General features: G+C 41.7%; 1 protein-coding gene across 1 annotated transcript; it reads right to left on the bottom strand.

Annotated features, from left to right (window-relative positions):
* Nucleotides 1-783: 783 nt before the first annotated feature.
* On the bottom strand, nt 784-21,800 carry SVOP (SV2 related protein). The gene is made up of 16 exons (XM_032198933.1): nt 21,574-21,800; nt 19,674-19,834; nt 17,977-18,062; nt 17,090-17,188; nt 16,249-16,320; nt 15,577-15,701; nt 12,893-12,956; nt 11,316-11,441; nt 10,173-10,301; nt 8,714-8,787; nt 8,292-8,368; nt 7,881-7,988; nt 6,296-6,407; nt 5,366-5,447; nt 5,041-5,130; nt 784-4,586 (listed from the first exon to the last, which is right to left on the bottom strand). The coding sequence occupies exons 1-16, from the start codon at nt 21,606-21,608 to the stop codon at nt 4,380-4,382; spliced, it is 1,647 nt and encodes a 548-aa protein (XP_032054824.1). The 5' UTR covers nt 21,609-21,800; the 3' UTR covers nt 784-4,379.
* Nucleotides 21,801-23,296: the final 1,496 nt, after the last annotated feature.

The following is a 23,296-nucleotide window of genomic DNA, read 5'->3' as shown; positions in this document are numbered from 1 at the left end:
GGAGCTTCAGAAATGGCTGAGGGTGCCAAAAAAATCACAGCGAACACAGAAGAATGAATATTCTCCCCAAGCATCGCTTCTACAATGCGATTGCTCCCGCAGTTACCGGCTGTTTCCGTTCCCAGAAACGAGACTTTTCATCCCAAAGGACCGTCGGTGGCTGTGTGAGCTGTGAGAGGGGAGATTGCTGCACGCCGGGACGGGAGCACGCCGAATTAGCATCCAAAGTACGTGCAGATCGTCGTTTTGACTCAGAGGTGAGCAACCTCCTGTTTGTAAATTGCCGGACTTCAAAACAAGAACATCACTTAAAGGGCAGGGGAACACGGGGCCGTGCGCTTAATTAGATTTTATAACAACGAGATAGGTAAAATAAAAGCTTACATTAAAAAGTTAATAAGCAGAAAGGACCCTCCCTGCCCCAAAGTCCAGACACGCGCAGCCACCTCCCTGCGTGCCCGACAGTGCCAGAACAGCCCCCAGGCAAGGAGCAAAGCTGCCGGGCTTTTATTGCCCAAATTAAATGAAATCCAAGAGGTAACTAAAGATTGTCAGATAATTTTTCAATTATTTAGCTGTAGTAATCTGTGAGGTTACGTACAAGGCAGACAGGACTCCTGTGGCTTTTCTCCAGGTCCAAAGGCACAAAACACGCAGATGTAGCCAGGTCTGCAGAGCTCTGAGCCCTTGGGCATCCGGCTGAGTCCCCAGAGCTCAAAGAGCTGAACTCCAAGACCAAACAGCCCAGCGGAGCTACTTACCCTCTGTAAAAGTCCCATGGAAGAGCCAGCAGCAATTTTACTGAAAAAACTATTTATTTGTTTAACATAAAATATCGAGTGTGGAATTAAACTATCCAATGTCGCATCGGGAACATAGGAACAAAAGGAGTATTTTACAACAAGCCTGATATACACAAAGTTTTTAAACATTAAAATGTATCCAGCTTAGAAACTGTACATTCAAACACAAGAAAACATTCAATGTTCTTTCAGCAAGCATTTAGGAATACTGAATCATTCCATCAAAGCACACTTGGAGAAGTATTTTCCCACAACAGCTTTGCACATGAAGATATTGGACAGTTAGCAAAACTCCGAATCCCACAATTCTGTTTGCTCTCAATTTTAATCCAAAATTATCTCACTTTATCTTTTTTTTTTAAATGAACTAGCTCTATGAATTCCTGCATCAGTGAAAAATACTCGACGGTGTGTAAAACAATCTTTGGAAGCTTATTATATACATCAATGGTGTTGCCATATTAACAAAATATGACTTGTGATCGTTTATAGGCTATTGTGTATCAAGCCAAATGGTTTTCCATTTTTCGGTGAACTATCTAAAGTGTCCTCCCATTATTAATATTCAAGCACCTGCAGAACCTGAACCTCGGTTTCCTACGTGTGCAATAGGCTCCTACTGATGTCAGCTGTGGTGGGCTCCTGCCTGTGCTCTCTGCTCAGCTCACCCAAAGCCTGTGAATGTCCGTGGAGACTCTCACAGACCTCACCGAGCTTTGGAGCATGCTGGAGGCATCTCCGTCTTTAAACAAAGACCCAGAACGTGAAGCTGTCCCAGCAGGACCAGTCTTGGCACTCGTACCATTATATACATTCTCAATGCAGAATTTGTTAAAAGTGAAAAGCAAAAATGCCTTCAATATATATATATATATTTTTTTTAATACTGTAAATGTCACAGGTTAAAAGTGAGCTACTCAACAGCATCAAAAGGCTTTGCATTACCAATAAATTGGTACCTGGGAAAAATGTTATTTGAAGTATGCACGTGTGCGAGTTTATTAGATAGATATTCTTCCCTAAAACTCTCCAACGGCATATTTTGAAGGCCATGGCAATGCAGTCTTTTAAAGCTGTTGAATATTGACTGAGAAAAAATGAAGCGCTGTGTGAACATTAACACTGGAAAAGCAGAATCTGAACCCCAAGGCCTCCAGTAACAGACAGACAGACACAACAGCTCGGCTGTAAGGCGCTGTTCCTCCAGGCCACGGATTGCACTTTGTATCCACCCTGACCTCTGACGGGGGCTCGCACCCAGCTGAATTCCCCCTGGGGCCCTCCAGTTTTTGGGGTACACCATGCTGTAAACATAACTAACTGCACAAATGCGTGGTGAGAAGAGACACAAGCCTCTGGGTGTGCCCGAGTGGGCAACCAGTCGGGGTGTCTCTGCTCGGAGGCAGCGCTGAGCTGCCCCAGTTTCACATTGGGAAAATTCCCAACCACTGCCTGACAAAAGGAGGTGAAAACAAATTCCTCGCGCTGGTTGTCAGCTCCGTGAGAGCCCCGTCTGTTTGCTGAGGACTGACTGGAACGTGAGGTTGCTGGAGGCTGAGAACAGGGGACGCAGACACAGCAGAGACAAAGCGAACTGAACCGACACAGAGCAACGGGGGGCGGACAGGGTGGTTCTACGTCCTCAGCCACAGCCACAGCGGGACCCCCAAAAGCCAAGCTGCATTTTCACAGCTGTGAGAAGGAAAGTTTGCCCCCTCACACCAACTGCTTCTGGAGTCTCTCACTGCAGTCACCATCATCCAGTGGTAAATGAGTGGACAGACGCTCTGGTGCCTTGTCAAACTTTAACCTTTCTCAGCAGAAGATACGCAAACACAGAATATCCACAATCTCTTTGGCCTTTTTTTTTATTAGTCTGAGTTTCCTCTGCTTCTTTAAGGAATTATCCACTTCTGATTTTCCTTCAGTGCTAAAAACATTCAGCCTAACATGTCTTAGAGCATTATACCACACTACAGTGCTGCAAATCCCTAAGTGAAAGGTGAACCCCAACTGTGTTCATTTGTATTGCACCCAAACACGGACTCAGTGACCTGTTGTTGCCCCAGAGAAAAGGGGCCTGGTTCCCAGAATATTTAAAATAGCCTATTGTGCAAAATTTGTTGCACACTTACCTATGCTTATGTGAGACAACTGACCACACGTATTACAAAAATGTATTGCTTTCCCACAGCCTAGTGATTAGCATCTAGTCCATCTCACATTTGGTTGTGTGTTCCACAGTCTGGAATCCGTAAAATAAACTGAGACGTGGCTAGGGCAGGTCTCAGTTTCCTTACGTATTTCCTCGCTGCATGTCCACAGACTCTGAAACCTAACTCCCTGCATAGTGACAGATTTCAGACAAAGAAGACAAACGTATCCCCACCTGAACTTTTACATTCTCCAGGGTCACCGACCTCCGCAGGCTAGCTACGTCTGAAGGAGTGCAGCTCCTCTTCCAAGGAAGATCGCGGTTTGGCTCTTCCCAGGATTTTTGTATGTTTATGACATGATGCCAGATACATTCCTTTGTCACCAGCTTGACGTTGCAGTCGGTGTACAATCTGCAGCTCTCGAGAAGTTCAGTCCAGCTGTCAGGAGACCAGCTTCTGTTGGGAACCACTTGAAAGTGGCTCCGTCCAAAACGCTACACGCAGCTGTTCCGACGGAGGCATCTTGATCGAAGGGCCTGGCTACACCACTGCGGGAACATACTTAGGCAAATTGAGCAGAAACAGACCTGGACCCATGCAGAAAAACACAGCGTGCATCTCCACACACACAGAGACACCAGTACAGCCGAAGCAGTCTTCACCAGGCAACAAACAGAGTGCTCAGTGTTTCTGGCAACGTTAGAAAAGTCAATTTCTGCTCCAAACCATCAAGATTTACATTTTTCATATGAGGTTCCATCTCTGCAACAAATACCAATCCTCACCAACTGAAACTACCTGCCTCGGGAGGCAGAAACATTCAGGAAATAGATTCCAAGCAGTCTCACAGTGCCTGTTAATTCTCAAGGAGCAGAACCCGTAAGCAAGGGAACTAGAAAGCATTGGTTGGTTTGCTGTTACCTCATTTTGTTGTTGTCAATGGCTAAAAAGTGCAAGGCAGGCATCTAATTCATAAAACCTATCCTGTAGTGTATGGAATCCACCGTGTGCTATGCCAGGTACACAATAAATATAAATCTTTTGATTTTAGGCATCGAGAGTACATTATTTTAATTACAGCTTATACTGAGTGGCATTCAGTTAGCTATTTGCTTGACACGGGACATTTTAAGCTGAGTAGCTGACCATGCAAGCACAAGAAACTTAAGAAAAACCCTTCCTGCTAAATTTCAAATGACGTCGGGATCAAATGCCTCTCAATACGGAAGCAAAGTTTTCATGAGTGTGAGCAAGGAGCAGTAGAGATGCAATTTGCTTGGGCTCAACCCAAAAGTTCCTGCAGTTTGACACATGACATTGGCAGTGACAGTATGGTCTGCTTTCTACGCTTCAGGCTTGGACTTTTGTGAAACATATCTCGATCAGATCATCCATTCTTCCCTCAGGATTTCGTGTCCCATCATTCCTGTGATCCAGAGTTTGACCTGGTGACTCCCGGGGAATGAGATCCTCTCCCAACCATCTCCTGTCCCCATTCTCTGTGGCTGGACTCCTGCAGTCTACGGCCTTTTGTTTCAATGGGCAAGAAGCAGGAAGCCACAGCGGCCAGCAGGCAACATCCACTGTAAACCACCAGCGTTAAATAGACTGAAGATTCCAACATCACCTGCAGAAAAAAGGCAGAAAGTACGAAATAGTACCCCTGAGCCTTATCACAGAAAGAAGTGCAAATCCTAATGTAGTAGGATGAATTTTAGTGCTGTGGCAATTTAACCCATTATAGTGCTCTCCAGCACAGGGAATATGGTTGGAAGGGCAGCGAGAGCTCTCTTGATCTGGTTTGTGCTCTTCCCCCTATTTAAGACCTATCTTTTGCAATGTTTTTCACAAACCACCCTTACATCCATGCAGCAGCCTGCTCCTTGGTTATTTATTCCCCAACATATGACCTCTGGAGTAAGAGGTAAAATCAGAGGTGAGCCTGAACTCTCCTCAGGAAATGAGCAACAACTCTCCTTCAATCCATCATGCACAGACTGCCCTTGGTACAGCCCTTGCAGCAGAGAGGCAGCTTCTCCATCACCTTCCTCTGCTATCAGCCTCGGGAGGAGGGAATTTACCTGTGCAATGAACGGGGTTATGAGGGCTCCCACTCTGGCCATTCCGCTGCACGTTCCCAGCCCCAAAGCACGCGTGGCTGTTGGATAAACCTGTGAACAAAGCATTAAGCTGTTAACCCAAGTGGGCAGCTCTCTGCTCTTCCTTCTGTCTCCTCAATCAATGGAAATTAATAAGTGGCACTAGAGCACGTTCTGTTAGACAACGACAACAAGATCGTGAACTCGTATCTGGGGTTAGGTCCGTTGTGAAGAGGTCATAAAAATGACTTTCCCACCATGTTCTCACTCCCCTTAAATATTCTCATTACAAAATCAACCTCCTTACCTCAGGAGTGTAAACATAAGCAGCCTGAAATCCTCCTGAAATAAAAGCTCTTGCAATGAAGAGCAGCACAGTAAGAACATTTCTGCGAGAATAAAAAGGAGAGCAGTGTTTGGGATTGTTCTGTACAATCTGTTTGTTTAACTTGGAGGCAAGTGCAATAAAAAAATGCTAAATTTGTTAGAGCAATTCTTTTTGTTTTTTAATGAACCCCTTTTATTTTTTCTGGACCTTTAATATAATAATGATGCCAAACAATGTGCATTCCCACAATCACATCAGTTTTCTAAGTGTATTCATTCTAAATGACAGCTGCAGACTATTGAAATAAACAGCCAATGCCTAAGCTTATCTAAATAAGAAAAATATATCCCATGTTATGAATGGTGCTAAGGAAAAAAGGCAGAGACGAGAAGGAAATCAGACTGCAGCTTTCCTTTTCCATACCAACTGAGTATTTGCAGCTTTGTAAGGTTTCTCATTACACATTTTCTGTACTGTAACGCTTCTTACAGTGCCTGAAAAGGTTTAAATTCATACAGCTCTCCTCCAGCTACATTTTTGTTTCCTTATTCTTCAGCCCCAAGAAACAGACGTTGTTGCATGCATGTGGCACTGAGGCTTGATGCAGTCAGAGGCAGACTCTCAGTGACATCAGATCTGATTTTAAAACTGTCCAATGGCTACCTCCTACTCAGACATGATGTCTTAATTTCCCCTTTGGATTGTTCTGTCTGTAAAATCACAGTGAAGTATTTCTCATCTCCCACTTCTTTTAATTTTCTATCAAACCCTTGTGAGAAAACCTAAGATCACCCTTAATTTTTTCCAGTTGAGCACGACCAACTCACAGATTTTCAAACCTCCACTTCTGCTACAATCAAGAGAGAACGTGGATGAATCAGTACCACTTTTTCATTGTGTTTTACTTACCTTCCAACACAGAGGAACAGCAAAAGACTGCAAAACGAGAAGACAAAAAAGGACAGGGCCATGGTTTTCTTGCGGCCTATCCGATCAATAATCCACAGTGTTACTAACACACCTGCAGAAGGAGACAAGTTGACTGTTGGGAACAGAGCTCAGGTGGAGGTTGCATCAGCTAGCTTTTAACATAGGCTGTTACTGAGATTTGAAAAATTGTTCTCTTTTTATAATACTTTGCTGGCAGAGGCATCAGGCAGGGGAGTAGAGCAGACTGTCCCAGTCACTGGTACTACATGCAGAGCAGAAGCTCCATGTCTCAGGTGGTTTTGTGCCATGTTCACAGCCCCAGAGGTCCAAGCACCCACGTGCCTGCACATTCAGGGGACACAACCTGATGTAGGAGCAAGCAATCAACTCTGACATCTGCTAAACACTGGTTCTTGCAGTGGTTACCAACCTGAGCTCTGAAAATGCCTGACTCATGTCTAACTGGAATATATTTCATTCAACTTCCAACCACTGTCCCCTACTAATCTTTCTCCTGCTAGATTTAAGGCTCTTTAGAACCTAATATTTTCTTCCCATTAAGTTATTTACATGCTGCCATCAAATTACTTCTCACCTGCTCTTTAATAAAAGAAATGGATCAAGCTCTGTAAGTCTCCCAATCTCAAATATTCTCTTCTGCAACTTTTCCAGATCTTTTTCAAAGCAGAGGTACAGCAAGTGTGAGGATTATGCAAGCATCAGTGTTGCCTTTGTCATTCAGAGATACCCCCTTATTATTTCTTACTCCTACTTTATTGTGTCTTAAGATCAAATGAGTCTGGTCAGCTACAGCATGAGTCCAAGAGTACATACTGTATTCTCTCCGCTGTACACTTATATCCTTCTCAGAATGACTGTTATACAGGACAGCCTTCCCATTAGGTAGGGACTCTGTATTTGCCAGTCACAGAAGTACAACTTTTCACCTATTAAATGGCTTCTCTTTGAGTCCCTGAAACTACAATATAGAATACTGAACATATCCTGACCACTGCCTCACTGTATTACTTCAAACAGATTAATACTGAGAGATCATCTTCTACATGTGAAGAAACAGTGGCTCTCATATACTATCTTGGTTGTCCTGTGTCAAGCTGTTCATTGAAATTCATTAGAAACTGACTAAAAATCATGACTAATGCTGGACACAGAGCTTTAGGAAGCAAGTCCGCCATTGATTGACTATACCCACGATCCCTTTAAAATAGTTCTGGATAGTCATTTATGGATAAAAGTTCAAGCAATCCTGCCCCTTTGATTTAATTGTTACTCTTCCTCTGAATGCATAATGTGTTGCTTGGATAGAATCCACAATGAGACAGGCCACTATAGCTTCACAAAGCAATTACTAGTGATTTTATCTGCAGAGATCACATGGACAGTGAAGAGAGCTACAGCTACTGTGTGTAATGCATATATTAAACTGTCCAAGCTGAAAATACACTGATATTAGGCCAGACAGAAGAGCCCATTGCATTGCTGTACCTGAGTCCATTCCACTCATGTTGGCAGTGAAGAACTGATGCTTCTTATCGCCACTTACCAGGGAATTCTGACAGAGTTGTCCAGAGCAGATCAGTGTAGTCTTCCTCTGTCAGATACTCACAGCTCAGGCTGCACTTTGCTTTAACTTCTTTCCTTCTACTGGAAACTGTGGGAGAAAAAAAAAAAAAAAGAACATAATTTAAGTAATCTCTTCTCCGCTCATCTTCCTTTACTCCTGCTATGTCCTAACAATTCTTACTGCTGAAACTGATAGAAGTATGGAAGAAACCCTGCTGAACAGCAGGTATATTCTGCCCAGAAGATACAGCTGGAACTGAAGTTTTGATGCCTTAAAATTCAGACTGGCATCCACAGTCCTTTTCAAACTATCAGCAGAAAGTGAGCCAATAAAAGACATTCCATTGCTTTGCAGGGCATATTTAAAAAGAAGAGATGGACTAGTACTCACTGCTGCAGACGTCACCTGCTTGGAAGAACTCTGTAGTTAATAAAACTAATCCATAATATGAAAAAGCATTGGAAAACCTGCAAGGAAGAAAATAAGAGAGGAAGTCTCAGCTGACCAAACCTATAGCAAACAACACAAATCAAAACTGAACTCATTGTGTGAGGACTTCTGCTAAGTACAACCTCAAAGCTATTTCCTATCAGCATTTAGAAAATGAAAGGGCAATTAGATCTAGAATGCTAGTGACTGGGTGGTTTAATAAATAAATAAAAGTATTGATTTGTAATTTATTTATTTATTTATTTATTTATTTATTTTGAGGAGGAGGAGGAAGCTGTTGTATTTTAGTGATACTATAAAATACCTCCATCAAAAGCCATTTAGAATTGTGCTGGCACTGAGCCATTTATATTTTCTCTTACCATATAAACCAGAGTAACAACGTGGTCCATCTAAAATGTGGTGTAAAAAGGTCCCTCATTTTTCCTCGGTCTTCCTGTTGAAAATAAATGAAAGTCAGACAATCGTGGTACTCACTGGTCCTGGACTAGAGGACGTATGGTAGCAAGGGATAACATAACACAAAGTATGATGTACTACAGCTCAGGACAAGTGTTCAATTTCAGCTTGGGGTTTTTCAGGTTGGAGGAGCCACACTGAAGCTGGAATCCTCTGCTAAGTGGAATTCTTTGGGAACACACCATTATCAAAACAGTTCATGCACAGGGCATGCTACTGCTTCACAAGGAAGGTGAGAATCTATCTGAACAAGGAGAGGCTGGAAAGAGGTAGAGCAGAACTTTGCCAATCCTCAGCTGACACATGATTCATGTGGCCCACAGTCAGCTCTGGTAAATTAGCACAGCCCATCAGGGCTTCTGATCTAGGGTGAGGTCCCACGGAACTATACGCAGCCCTCCGGCAAGCAGACCCCTTTTAAACTGAGTGTTTCTTAGACAGACAGACAGGCAGGCTCAGCACATAAACTTGTGGTTAAGGAAAAGTGCTTTCCCACCCCACCCTGAAAACAGAATCTTCCAAAACTTGCAGACCATCAAAAACTCGCACAGCCCATCAAAATTACCCTAACTGAACCAAGCATTTGTGAAAGGCACAGGATCTCCAGTCGTCACTGATGCAGACCACAGAAAATCAAACCTGTATTTCCAATTAGCAAGATCATTACCAACATGCTCCTGCCTAGTTCTACAATTTTGCTGTTGTTCAAACCTATGGGTCTCCCTCTGCTGTCCCTGATTGCTGGCTAACTTTCTTTTCTTGTAACTTTCTTTTCCTATAAAAGCCTGCTCTTTGTTCTGTAAGTGCAGAGCCACTTTGTATGTTGACAGGAGTGCTGAAAAGTTGGCCATATAAAACTAAAGAGAAAAGAAATCCAGTGCAATTCACACAGTAATATAATACAGTTCAGAAGTAACAACTTGAATTATTCCATGCGTTAGGACTGAATAGGAGCTTGTAGCTTTCCAACTCCACAAAACCAGGATTAGATTCAAAATGAGCTACAGCTAAAGGGTCCAATTCCACCTTGCCTCATGAGTTTAGGTCTGGGAATTTTGATCTGAGCTCTCCTACAGTCATGAGATCTGATCTTCCTTAACAGAAGGGTCTTAAAGAGAGACGAAATAACATTTTGAAGGTCCTTTTGACTTTTGGGATTTTCATGTAAATAAAAATGTAGTTAGTAAAGGCTAAGTCTTCCTCACTGTGGAATAGACATACGTGATCATCTCTCATTCTTAATTAGTGGTTGAGACATCAAAATTAAATTTAGCATTGATTATTTGCTTATAAAAATGCACATGACTGTAGTACAGTTTCACTACATCCCACATTATTAAGGTGTCTGTTACCTGTACCTACCTGTCTGGAAATAATTAATTTTCCCAAGGGCATCGGAGCTCCATTTTCTGTTGCTATCCGCTTTAAAGTGGCAATTGCTTTTTCTTGATTTCCAGATAATACATCATACCTGGCACTTTCTGGCAGCCACTAGCAGAGCAAAGCACATCACATGCACAAAGATGTCAAAAACACAGCAGTACACAAACTGGGGACTTTCTCTGTGGGTTTACAGTGGGAAATCTCCGTGACTCCAGCAGACTACTAACATAAGAAGGGATCACAGAACCAATCTTTAACAAATCAGAAAAACATCTTTGTGTCAAAGGTCAAGTTCCTTATTAGGCTTTAAGAAACTGCAAAACAGCACTTTCACCATAAAGTCAGAACTCCAGCCTAAATCTTTCCCTTCTGTTGCCTCATTTTCATTCTTGAGAAATATTAGACATTTTTGCAGGATCTTGGCATTACATTTTCTCAGTGGGAAAGGCAGAGCATCCAGGGCAGATAACAAGATGCTCTAGGCATTACAAAATTTGCATTTTTAAGCTCCTTTTAAAAACAGTGCATGTTAGCACTTGTATAACTGTTTGGAGGTATTCCTGAAAAACAATGACAGCGACTAAGGAATAATAAGAGCTGCTGAACAACCTGACAAGGATATACATGTTTGAGAAGACTGAATGAATGGCAGACATATTACCTAATAGCACACTGAAGCTCAGGTTTAACTTAAATACACCCTTATTTAAGAACCTGCACTATGCAGATTTTACCCCTGGCTTGGGTCAGTTTTTTGGATGGACATTAATTACAGAAGTTATGATTTTTGGTAAAATAATTTAAGAATCTAAAGAGCAGTCAGGGAAACAGCAACAGATTTTAATAAAATGTTGATTCCATTGAAATGACTTGAAACAAAGTCATTAAATTGGAAAGAGATTGCCAAGCCTGATTTGGCTTCATAAGTTCCAGCCCACCATTGTCCTCTAGCAATTACAGTCACATAAACACAGTTCTCACTGCACTGTTGTTACTAGTACTCTGCTGAAACAATGGAATTTTTGTCATTATTTCAGATGTTTCACAAATACATCAACTCAAAGCCCAAAAGCTGTCACAATACCCTTCAATCAGGGTACACATCTTTAGAAAAATACCTACAAAACATAGGACAGCAAAGAGCAAAAGTGGAAGGGCAGAAAGAATGAGAAGCCACCGCCATCCAAGAGTGGGCATCACCAACACTGCCAGGAGGACTTCAAACACGGTCCCAATAGCCCAAAAGACCTGCCAAAGGGAAAAGAAACGGTCAGAAATGAGAATGAGAATGTTATTAAGGCATTCTTTGTAGCATTCTAAAATGTGCTCTCATGGGACAGCTGGAGAGAGAAATGCCAGAGACATTTCAAATATGCACCACTGTATTCAACAGAAACCCAGACATTTAAGGGGATTTGTTTACATGTTGCAGAAGCTCAGTTCTGAAAACCTAGCATTGACTTTCTTTAAACACTCATGATTAACTGTAGGTAGCTTCTCATCATGAAAGGACTCATCACATTGTGCTTCTTAAGCAAAATAACTACTAACATCTGTCTCTGGGTATTATTCCCTCCTATCACTATGAGATTTATGGTATTTGTTTTCCTTTACAAAACCAAGCTACCAAAGCCACAGAGTTTGTCCTGCAAATGAAAGAAGGAATTGATAGCTTCCTGGCAAGTAATGGAGCTGGCATCGTCTTGCATATCTTAGCTGTGCACGGTTATTCTCCTTTGGATTATGAATCGGCACAAGGACTAGTTTCCTTTTCCTGTTAGCTCACTATTTAATGCTCAGAATGTATTTCTAACTCAGGGTTGCTCTGAGGTAGCCAAACTGTGGCAGAACAAAAGTGACACAGAAAGGCGTCATTTACCTACTGAACTCTGTTTCCAGAAGATTAATCAACTGAAAGTAGGATTAACCAGCAGTTACCTTAGAAAACTGATTTTGTATTTGAGAAGCTGTTTGGATTTAGTATTTTTCATGAGGATACTCCTTCCGAATGGACTGATGCAGACAAGTAACGGTACTGTTCTCTGCTCAGCACTGGCACCCTTCAACCATCCGTTCAAGGGCTGCAAATATTGCCTTAAAGTATTTATAAGGCAAAATTCTGCTCTCTGTGACTTTGATATATTTGGAGTGAGTCTGGAGAGCTGAATTTAGCTCTCAATTTACTGAACAGTCAGTTCTCTGTTATCCAGTAGTGAGCTGTAGATTAATTTCACCATGGCATTAGGTCATACCCAAAGGGCTTCCTTCATGCTACCCTTAGAAGTGCTGGGTGCTTGGCACTGGTTCTGGGACCACTAGTCTTTAGTGCTGGAGAACAGGATGCAGGCTTGTCTTAGCTCACTCCATGTGAGTATTCACCTCAGAAATATGCGAAAAGGAGATTTCAGGCACATATCCTCATGATACTGAGGAGCACAAATGCAAACCCTCCTAATCTGGATCTTCACGAGCCAGCTCATGTTATCTCGGAGCACAACAATAACTTATGCAGCACTGGATGCATGTTCATTTGCAAAAAGGCAGACCAGCAAACCCATACAAAAATGCAGTATGCTGCTTTCAGACCTGAACTAGATCTAGTGTATGAGGTTAACCTCAGTTCCACACTAACTGAATGGATGTAAGCAACAGCAGAATTTGTCCCCCTACAGACCAGTACATATAGCTACACTGCTCACCTCTATTAATAAAATGCATTTTGCTCTGGCTTTCATTGGAAGGAATTCAGCATATAAGGTTACCCTGTAAAGAGTGAACATTGAGAAAAATGTTATGTTAGCACTTTGAGAGATGTTCAGGCAATACACTTGTCTTTTACTAAAATCCCCAAATACACAATGGTAACAGAAACCCCTTCCTGGCCTTCAAAACTGGACAGTGTTCAGACTCCACGTGCTACAAGAAAACAATCTCTTTTAGTTCATCATTGCAAAAAAGAAGGATTTGCTCTGTTCATGTGACTTTGTGACACTATAGTTGTTGGCTAAATGTAGCGGTTCTTGGAGCATGTTTTCCTACCATTGCTTTGGGCTGGGACAGGCATGATGCCTGTATTTTTCAATGTGGTCCATCAGCAGTCAACACAGATGCCTGCTAGGTAAAGTATTTCTTCAGGGCTTTACAACTGGCTCAGTGAATTTCACATTGGCCTACTCTGCCAAGTTTCAATTTTCTAAGAGGTAAATACTTTCTAGATCTGATTGTGTTACTGGTATACAATAATAACAATACTTAACATATAACACTGGTAAATAATTTGCATTTTTTTATCATGGGAATTCAAAAAGAAATCGTCTAACTTTGCAGAGTTGTTTCATAACTGTGCCAAGAAGTAATGGTACAGCTTCTGTATGAGTATTTGCTGAGGATGGAACCCCAGGGCCAGCAGCCAGCTGAGGCTCTCTTGTCCCCTTCAGTCTGGAAAGACTTGTAGTACTTTGCTCCTACTCTATTTGCATTCCACTGACTCATCCTGTTCCTGCCTGTAAACTCCTTAGGCTTTCTTTAATGCTTGTGGCAAAATTCCTTCTCACTTGAGAAATGGTGGATTGATCTCTAACTTCCCAGAATTTGGTTCATCAAAGTACGCTATTAAATCAGTAATTAAGAGGAAAAGGAAGAAGAATCACATCATGAAATGTAGAGCAGTTCCCCATATATCACAGCAGGAATCAGAGAAAAAATAATGCTATAAAGAACCATTCTCTTTAGAGAATACAACACATCTTTGCAAGACTAGAAGCTGGAAAAGTGAATGATCATACTCAGGGTTACATAATATCTCACAGAAGATTCCAAGAGGAGGTAATTTATTACTGCTGGATGCATTCTTTTTAATAGCACCTTTCACAAAAATTCTCTCTCATATCCATTGTAGAATACAACTATACAATGATAAAGATGCCTACGTCATTCCACTGAAATTCAGCTACTCACTTCCAAAGTTATACAGCCTACTTAATATTAGATAGGAGTTATTTCTCCCGTTACTTATATATTTATTCTCTTTGTCAAAGGTATCACTATTATAGTAAGAGCAAGAAAAAGGCTCGGCAGCAATGGAATCCACTCTGAGTTCTGTAACCATCTCTTCTTTGTCTCTCATTAAGTCATGTTGCCTTTGTGTTTTATCCACCCCTCTGTAAAATGTCATTAGCTGAGCTGCAGCCATTCCACCGAGGCTCTGTGGAACAACACTAATACGTGTTTGCAGTACAAGGCATTATTAACTCTGACACTTTGTCTTTGTTGTTCTCCTGCTTCATTCCAGTTGTGCTCAGTTGGAACTGCATGGCAGAAACTGCCTCACTGCTGGTTGATACACGGCAGGCTAAGAACTTTCCTTTTTTACACACCCATTATGCTTTTGTGCAGCTTCTAAAAGAGGTCATGTGAGCAGAAAAAGAAAATTAATAATACTATGATGCTCCATCTCAGCTCTGAATCTTTTATCTGGGAATGGCAGTAGAAAAGACAGGATATTGACCTGCCTTGTGAAGAAGTCTATGAGCCATCAATCAAACTTAGGCTCTGACTACTCCGAAATAGCACCTCCATGGGGCAAAATATCAATTATTAATAAGGATAAAAGACTACACGGAGAGGGAATGGATATACTCATCCCTTTCCATTTATAATTAAAAGCCAAGAGCAGGTTTATTTATTTAAAGTGGAAAATTTAGAAATCCTCCTCTTAAGTGAATGGAAAGAAGTAATAGAGAAATATCCTGATGCTACTTTTGTGTTAGAAATGTGTCTGAGCCATTAAAATACCTCAACTGGTCCAGGTTTGGATGATGTGAGTTTGGAATTCCAGTTCAGGTTCAGAACCAAAAGATCAGGCTATGATTGAACGATAATCTGGAGTTCTTTTAAAAAAACAACAGTAGTCAGGGCTTTGTTCTACCCCTTCATTCTAACTCCTAGTGTATTGCAACAAGTCCACATCATCCCTTACTGACTTCCCCAATACAATCTGGCAATGCAGTGTTTGGGCACAGCTACCAAACACTGTCTGTTGTGTTTTATCCACTTCTAGGAGGGCTACCTGGGTCTCTCATTTTCACCACAGTTTACCTGAGGGAATGAGAGATGCTTAACAGGTCTCAGGGCACACAACATATTACTTTTAAGTACCCAGCTCATTCACATGGAAGTCTTTGTAAATCTGATTCGCTTCAGTGATGTGTTAGATATCTTCAAAGCCTTCTCAGGGTTAAATATATTAGTTGCAAATACTAAAAGAAAAATGAGCTTGGGACAGTGAAACTGTGGAATGTCTTCGATTTGATACAAGCATTTTTAAAAACATAAACCAAAGAAGATAGAAAAGAGAAATTTGAACTTGTGAATATTTACTTACGACTGAGGCACTCCTCCAATGCCAAAGCCCACCAGGCCCCTCAGCACCAAGATCCAGCTGTACACCGGTGCAAAACCACTGAGGATCCCATAATAGAGTGTCCATAGCACACTGATCTTTAGCCCCTGTATTTAACAAACAAGCAAAAGGAAAAGTCTCTGCTGTTACACAGATTAACAAAATGCAAACTAGAGCTTCAAACCCAGAAAGTGCCAATGCTATTTCTGTAAGCCCAATAGCTAAAGGTTTCCTAACGACTGGAGAAAGGTGGCACAGGTGGTACCACAACAAGTTACCTGATGTAATTGATGCATATATGTGCCCATTCACAAACAGAGCACAAAGTTCCTCTATTTGTACAAAGAATCCATTTAAATGATTTGCTGTATGGCACACAAAATTTCACAGAGGCTTTCACAACAACAAAAAAGAACATACTTCAGTTTGTAACACAGTCAGGCTGTTACATCAGCCTTTATTTTTCTCACTTCTCATTTTCTGCTTTCCTCTCCAAACTTCTGTCCTTTTATTTCATGGGAGGTCACTTCTGGCTCTGCTTAATTGTGCTTAATTCTTCGTACATGTGGGCTATGACATTTGTGAACATCATGCACTAGAACACTCACACTGCAGCAATACTTGAATATATTTCAGTAAGAGCTGAAGACTTACTGTTTTCCTCCCATACTGATCTGAAATGTTTCCCCAGAGGGTGGAACTGGACATCATTCCCACAAAAACCACCTATGAAAAAAAAATAGAAAAAAAATCTTCCCCTTAACAACAAGACAAGTGAAAATTTCTGTATGACAGCAAAGAAAACACAGCTTCACAATTAAAGGCCCCCCATGATTTTAACTTATTTAAATTTACTGAATATTTTGACCAATTTACACAAAACCACAAATGGTATCAAATCTACAGGAAAAAGAATGTTGCAGGAGTTAAAGTACACGCAACACAACAGAGGCATACGCTGAGGGAAGGTTCCCCAAACCAGTTTTCTTATCTCCAAGGCATTACATGTTTCCAACATCATAGCCCCATTCTTGGAGGTGGTATTATAAGAGCTTTGCTTGCAAAGATCACTGGATGACCCACCTTGAAAAGTGACTGCTTGCTCTTTCCCTGATGGCTCCCAGTCTGGCCATGTACAAGGGAAACGACATACAGTGAAAAGAATTTTCAGGAAAGATGGCCAAAATTTATCTTTTTTTTTTTTTTTTTTTTTTTTTTTTTTATTAGTTAAATGGTTTGAATTTTAGGATGAATCTGAGTCACTTCATAAATTTTCCTAGAGATCACATGAAACTTTGAAACTTGCAAATTTTCCTCAGTTCCCCCTAAGTTTCTTCTTCAAGCTCTGGTTTTAATAAAGAATCCGATTTCTTTTAATCCAAACACAACTTCCAAGGGTGATGAACAGAGTCAACTTTGAGATCTAAAGCATAATATCTGAACAATGAGTGGAAAAACCTTACAGAATACAGGAGCTGTCAGTTATTTTTCCTACCGATGTGAGCAATGCAACCTGCCAGCTTGGTAATCGCCACTCACAATGAAGCTGAGGAGCTAGGATACTTAAAATCATCATTTCCATAGCATCTGCCATCTAGAAAGGTAAAAAAAGAAAGAAAATCAAATAACTGACTGAAAATTCGATTGACATAGCAGTTCATAATCCATCACCTTGAAATTAACTTTGGTTCTGCTCATGCGATTTCCACTCTGCAGGTGAAATAAAACAGTTATGTTTGCAAGATACAGTGGATGTACAAATTCCACTACTGACTTAGGATCTGAACCACGGCAGACTGCAATCTTACATGTAGATGATAGCTAGTAAATACAGGCTCCAGGTATTACTACCCTAAATATACCACAGTAAATATAACAAATACCACTTCAGAAATAGCAGACAAGTGAAAACAAAGCCTGTCTTCCTGTTCTTGATACCAAAGTTAAAACTACGAGTACTGCCTCGCTGTTCACCTGAAACAGAGATTACAAGAATAATAATGTTGACTAATATAGGAAGCAGAGAATGTAGCTAATGGGATGAAATGTGGTAAAATCACTGACTGAAGACTGAGATCTGTCTCTGTAGGAATAGCCTAGCACACTTTTCATTTGAAACAAGTATTTGAAGTAGAGAACCAAAATGATTTTTCAAACCCTGACTTATAACAACTTCAGCAACAGCGAGACCAACCAGCCACTCATTACCTCTATATAACAAGTTTGAGTCCAGCTGTGATTTTAGAATTTTAGGTAACACTCTTCATTGCACAACTATCTGTTTAGAGATTTTTTCTTCTACAGAGAATGGCTACAGAATTTGAAATCACTTAGATACTCTAACTAGTGATCATGCAATTGACCTTCATAAAAATTACTTGCCCATGCCAATCCAGTAATGATAGAGAGCTTCCACTGGAACTTTCCAAATCCAATGGCTTCCACCGCATCTTCCACCATGAAAGTATCTAGAAGGAAAACAATTCTAGTGCAGAAGTGTATTCCTTTCCTAGTAAGACACATCCCTTGAGACAGCATTTTCTGTCAATGCAATTACTTATTAATTGGGTAATCTGCTTAGGTTTAAAATAAATAGCAGAGCTACCTAGCTTTTATACAAATCTTACCCAGGAAAATCTCTATGGTTTTCAGGAATTGTGCTAAAGCCAAGACAATCTTAAATATTCATAAAATATTTTATTCACGTAGAAGTAAATCAGTGTAGCACCAATGACTTCGGTATATTTTCAGCTTACTACTACCAAGAGTGACTCCACCAGCCACTCACTTGCAACTTTCTCTGCTGAGAAGTATATATAATACTATAAAATATATATATAAGCATATATAATATATATACAAGATATATGTAAGTATATATAATACTATACAAGAGATGGAAAGTGCAGAAGAATATTTTGTTGAATTGATAGTCAAACTGTAATTATTTGAATGAAGAATTTTCCCAAGACATCTAAATGTTAAAACAGTTTTGTTACAAATGCTGATGGTTGTTTCCCACATTGCCATGACCTCATTATTTTGTGCTATCTGAAGAGGCTAAGATATATCAAATTCCTTTGCTCAAATGCAAAATGAAAAATACAACCAAATTTTGATCTTCAAGTTGTTTTAATCAGTTTAAGTTTCAAGGACTTAACACTTCCAGCAGCTAATAAAGTACATTTGCCATAGGAAAGCTTTGTCTAGCTAAGAGTTGGACATCCTCACAAAACAAAAGACCAAACACAAACCAAAAGGAAATCAAACAAAACCCAACTGATAAAGCAGAGATGTCACAGGACCTGAGTCTGTGACTGCAACCCAGGCATTTGATGTGTTGGCACTGAAGTTCACTGTACTGGCAGGCTGCATCGCTTGCACTTTTTTGGGTAGTGTGCCAACTGAAATATGCTACATATATCTGCAGACTTGCATTGATGCACTGAGTCTTTCAAGAAACTCATCCAACTCACTCCATGCTATTCTGGCTTCCTATTGCACCAATATGTTAATAAATAAGACTCTGGGAAAATAGCCATCCTAGAAAATTTGAGTATGTCTTGTGCTAAGACTAAACCAGCACTTCTCATGCCTTCTAAAGTGGTGTTACCTTCAGGGCAGTCAGCACATTTTTCCTAGGCAGAAAGCAGAGGCTGGGATGGAAATTTATTCTGTCCCTCTTGTCCTCTAGGCAAGTGGCAGACAGGGACACCACAGAGGTTTCCCGCTCAGTTGAGCCACGTGTAACTGTTCCAGTAAACTTGGAGACGATTTCAGAGTACCAATCAATTTTAAAGGAAACTTTAGCAAGCTGCCTATCTGAAATCAGTCATGACAACTGGATATACAGCTCCTTAAAAGGGTCTAGTACTGGTAATATAGAATCAAACACATAAAGAAACCCTCAGAGGACAATGTTTCTAAATCATCATTTTCAGGTACAACCTAATTTACCCGTTATTGTTTCCTTTTATGATCGGGGGATCCTTAGCTTCTCTAAACCCAGTGTATTCATCCTGGCTGATGTGAGGAGGCCACACTTTTTTTCCGTGAAGGAAAACAAGAAACGTGCTCACCATCAGTTGGGTTGGCAAATTCTTTTGGCACTGCAGCTCCATCCTCTAGCTCGACAGCCTCTAGCTCTGTCCGAACACCCTCAATCTGAATTTCATGTTCTCCTGAAATGGCATCCTCTTCTGACCTTGCACTTTCCCCAGTGCGGCGAAACTTGACCACCCTGAGAATACAGAAATGAGGATTAAAACTTCGCTGGGTCTTTTCCAGGTTGAAGCTGTGTTTGGTTAGTCTTGAAGGACTATTTGGTCAAATAGCTGGCAGCTTTCCCACCACCCTCCTGTCTCCATTTCACAGTCACAGAGAATGCTGCGACTTTTATTTGTATCTGCTCTTAGCTACTTTATTTATTTACTATAATTTTGGTTGTCCCAAAGCCTGATGCAAAGCCCATTGAAGCATACGGACGCGTTTTCTCCAGATTTCAGGAGGTCTGAAGTGCCATTACTCCAGGGGATTATGACTGAATCTCATTCATACCATCAATACTGGCAACTATTCAGTGCTCCAGCAAGCCACAAGCAAAACTTTTTACACTAATAAAAGCCTTTCTGACCATAAAGTACCCAATCACAAAACCACAAAATCCCTGTGTTACTGTTTCATACTGTGTAATATTTGTTCAAGTAGACTTTCAGAACTGGCCATTTCGGAGACGATGGTTCCAGATGCTGTACAAAGGTACAGTGACTGATCTAAAAATCGTAAATACTTCAGTGGCAATCTGAGTAGAGAGCTCCCTGGCCACCTTCCTCATCACAGCAAATAAAAGAAAATGGTTTTCACTTAAGAACCTATGAAGCAAACTGACACAAACGAAGAAAAACACACAGAGACATTCACTGTTCCGTACTTCCTAATTTTTTCACAGCTGAGACATCTCAGTGAGAGGCATTTGTTTGCAAGATCTTACAGTATGGAATAAATCTAATTATACCTACATTGAAAAGTACTTTACAACATTTTTCTGAGCTTTGTTTAAAAAGAAAAAAAAATGGGAAAAATGGCCTAATGAAATCATGTCTCATTCTTTTTACTTACAATCTGAATGCAACTGAACTCAGTATTTGAAAATACCAGTTCAAGTCCATTTTCCCAACTTATTAGAAATGTTATGGGACAGTTTGTTCTGTCATTGACACGAGCTCATTAATATTTAAAATCAACTTTAAACATTCATTCCCTGCCGTGCAGACTCAATGGTTTACAAACAGGAATGTGTTTCAAACCACACGATAATGGAGCATTAGGAGAAATGCACTTATTTTGAAAGAAAGCATTTTGAACTCATGAAAAGGAAAGGAAATCCTGCTGTTAAAAGGCAGCAGCGCTTTTATCACCTTCTTGCACAGATCTAACAACCACATCCCAACAGCAAGGAGTTTGTCATAAACAACAGCATTTTCCCTGTGCAGCAGTGTTTGCTTCCCTGAAACACACAGTTAGCAAGTATTAATGATACTCACTGCACACACAGCTTTGCAAAAAAAAAGGTTGCAATCTGCAATCAGTTCACTGCACGAAGCAGGAAGCCGAGGAAGATGCCTTCCCTAGCACAACGTTATTTACAGATGCAATCCACCTTGCAAATGCAATAGCAATGTTTCCTCTCAGAAAATCTTCTGGCACTTGCAGGGTTTTATTCCACCCCTCCTTATTTCTACCAGCCATCAAGTTCGTGCAAGGATTAAAATGGAGTGAATTTATATAACAAACCAACCCCTGCCTGCGTGCCCCAGGATGCTGAACCCAGGCAGCTACACAAGGAAAATGGCCTGCTTCCCGGGGCCTAAGACACTTCCCCGAAATAATTCCCTGCAAAATCCCCAGGATGCACACCATCCCCGCAGCCCGTTGAGCAGAAACCCCGCGCATCCCCGCTCCCCTACCGGTGCTACTTACGGCAGCTGTCTCAGCTGGAATAAATCATCCTCCATTGCCGGGCTGCGTCTGGAGGAGCTGCTCTCATCGCTCTCGCATGGCGGGGATGGCTGGAGCTGCGGGCAGGCAGGCGCGGGCGGCTGGACAGCTCCGGCAGCCCGCACCGAGCGGCTGGCCACGGCACGGCACGGTTGGGAATAGCACGGCGTGGCACGGCGTGGCACGGCTCAGAACAGCACAGCACGGCGTGGCACGGCTTGGAACGGCACAGCACGGTGGGTAGAGGCGGCAGGCAGCAGCGACTCCCTCCTCGTGCCGTGCCGTGCTGCTGCGGGCAATGCTTGCCCCTGAAAATGAGGTGGGCACCGTGGAGGTGGCTTCCCTGTGGGCTGCTGCTCCCGGAGGGCTGTGGAGGGTCTTCCCCGAGCTCCCGGCACAGGCAGGTGGGCTGCAAAACTGTCCTGTTGGTGAGGGGCTCGGCAGAGAAGCCCCCACATGGTCATTGAGCTGCTGAAGATGCTCGGGGACGGGTCCCGTAATGGGGGTTCCCAGTGTGTGCCCCTCAGGCTCAGAATGTGATCACTACGTAAAAAATCACACTTATCTACCTGGAATATTCATCCCTGTAGACCTTTTCCTTCAATCGGAAGAGAAAATTGACCTGTGCTTAGGCCTGCACTTACAGAAGAATCCTTCCTAGGGAAAGGCCTGCAGGAAAAAAATCAAGAGGAAAGATATGCCAGGAAAAGGACTGAAAGGCTTCTGGCATGGTTAAAATGTAAAATTCATTTGGCAAATTAGAGAAATGGCCTGAAGTCAACACAGTAAAGTCAAATGAAGACAGGTGAAAAGCACTATAGTGAGAAAGAAGGTGCAAAAATTCCAGACAAGGAACACCTGATGAAGCCAGAAGCTTGGCCTGGCTATGGCAAACCAAGCACACCTCAGTTTGTGAATGAGAGCTGCTCAACTGTCACACAGATTTAGCTTGTGACACTAAATACTGAAAATGTTAGCAGCGTGTAGCATTTACAGGAAAAGACTCACAATTGATCTAGCTAGAGTTTCAGCTTCCTTAAAAATACCAATAGAATTGTTTAATGACATATTTGTGCCTAGCCCTGGAGTCCTGGTTCCTACACAAGGGTCTTGGTTCCACTGCAGGCAACTGCACATCTCCCGTGGTGGCCTCCTGTGTGAATTCTGCCTAGATCTGGATTCTCCAATCTCTGTCACCTCCCTTGCCATTTTCTGCTTGTCCTTCCCAGACACAAATTTGCACAAATGACATGAGTCTTCAGTTTTGCACCTTTTCACTTGTCTTTGATTTGGGTGGTGATGTGACTGGGGTGAGGAACAGCATCGTTCCAGCCGTTTGTTACCATAGAGGCGCTCAGCAGTTTATTTGGAATGAAAGGCAACCAGGCCCATAACAATTAAAAAATGAAAGGCTTTGGTAGATAAAACTGGTCTACCAACACATTCCTGATTTTCAAGATTTGCGTTTCCTCTTCAGAAAATAGGTGTTAAAGGAACCATAGTTCAGTGCTTTGTATTATCTAAGAATCCTGTTCTGTTTCACTGGGTAAAATACCGTAGATTAAGTCTACAATGGGAGGGGTTCCTGGACTGAAGCTTCCAGAGGGAAGCACTCATCACAAGCCTTGTTCGTAACAGCCTCAGCACAGCTGCCTGTGCCAGGCCAGGATTTATCCACAAAGCTGCCCGTGAATGTGTGTTCACT

The sequence above is a fragment of the Aythya fuligula genome, chromosome 17, assembly GCF_009819795.1.
Source record: "Aythya fuligula isolate bAytFul2 chromosome 17, bAytFul2.pri, whole genome shotgun sequence".
Taxonomy (NCBI): Eukaryota; Metazoa; Chordata; class Aves; order Anseriformes; family Anatidae; genus Aythya; species Aythya fuligula.
This window is presented reverse-complemented; position numbering and strand designations above follow the sequence as displayed.

Bases quoted from the DNA above. Each gene is read 5' to 3' on its own strand.
- SVOP (XM_032198933.1), bottom strand. From the start codon at position 21,608: ATGGAGGATGATTTATTCCAGCTGAGACAGCTGCC. The intron at 16,321-17,089 runs GTAGGAAAAATA...TTTTTTTCATAG, and splicing joins AGGTTGCATTGCTCACATCG to GTGGTTTTTGTGGGAATGAT. The intron at 4,587-5,040 runs GTAAATTCCCTC...TTTTTTCTGCAG, and splicing joins TAACCCCGTTCATTGCACAG to GTGATGTTGGAATCTTCAGT.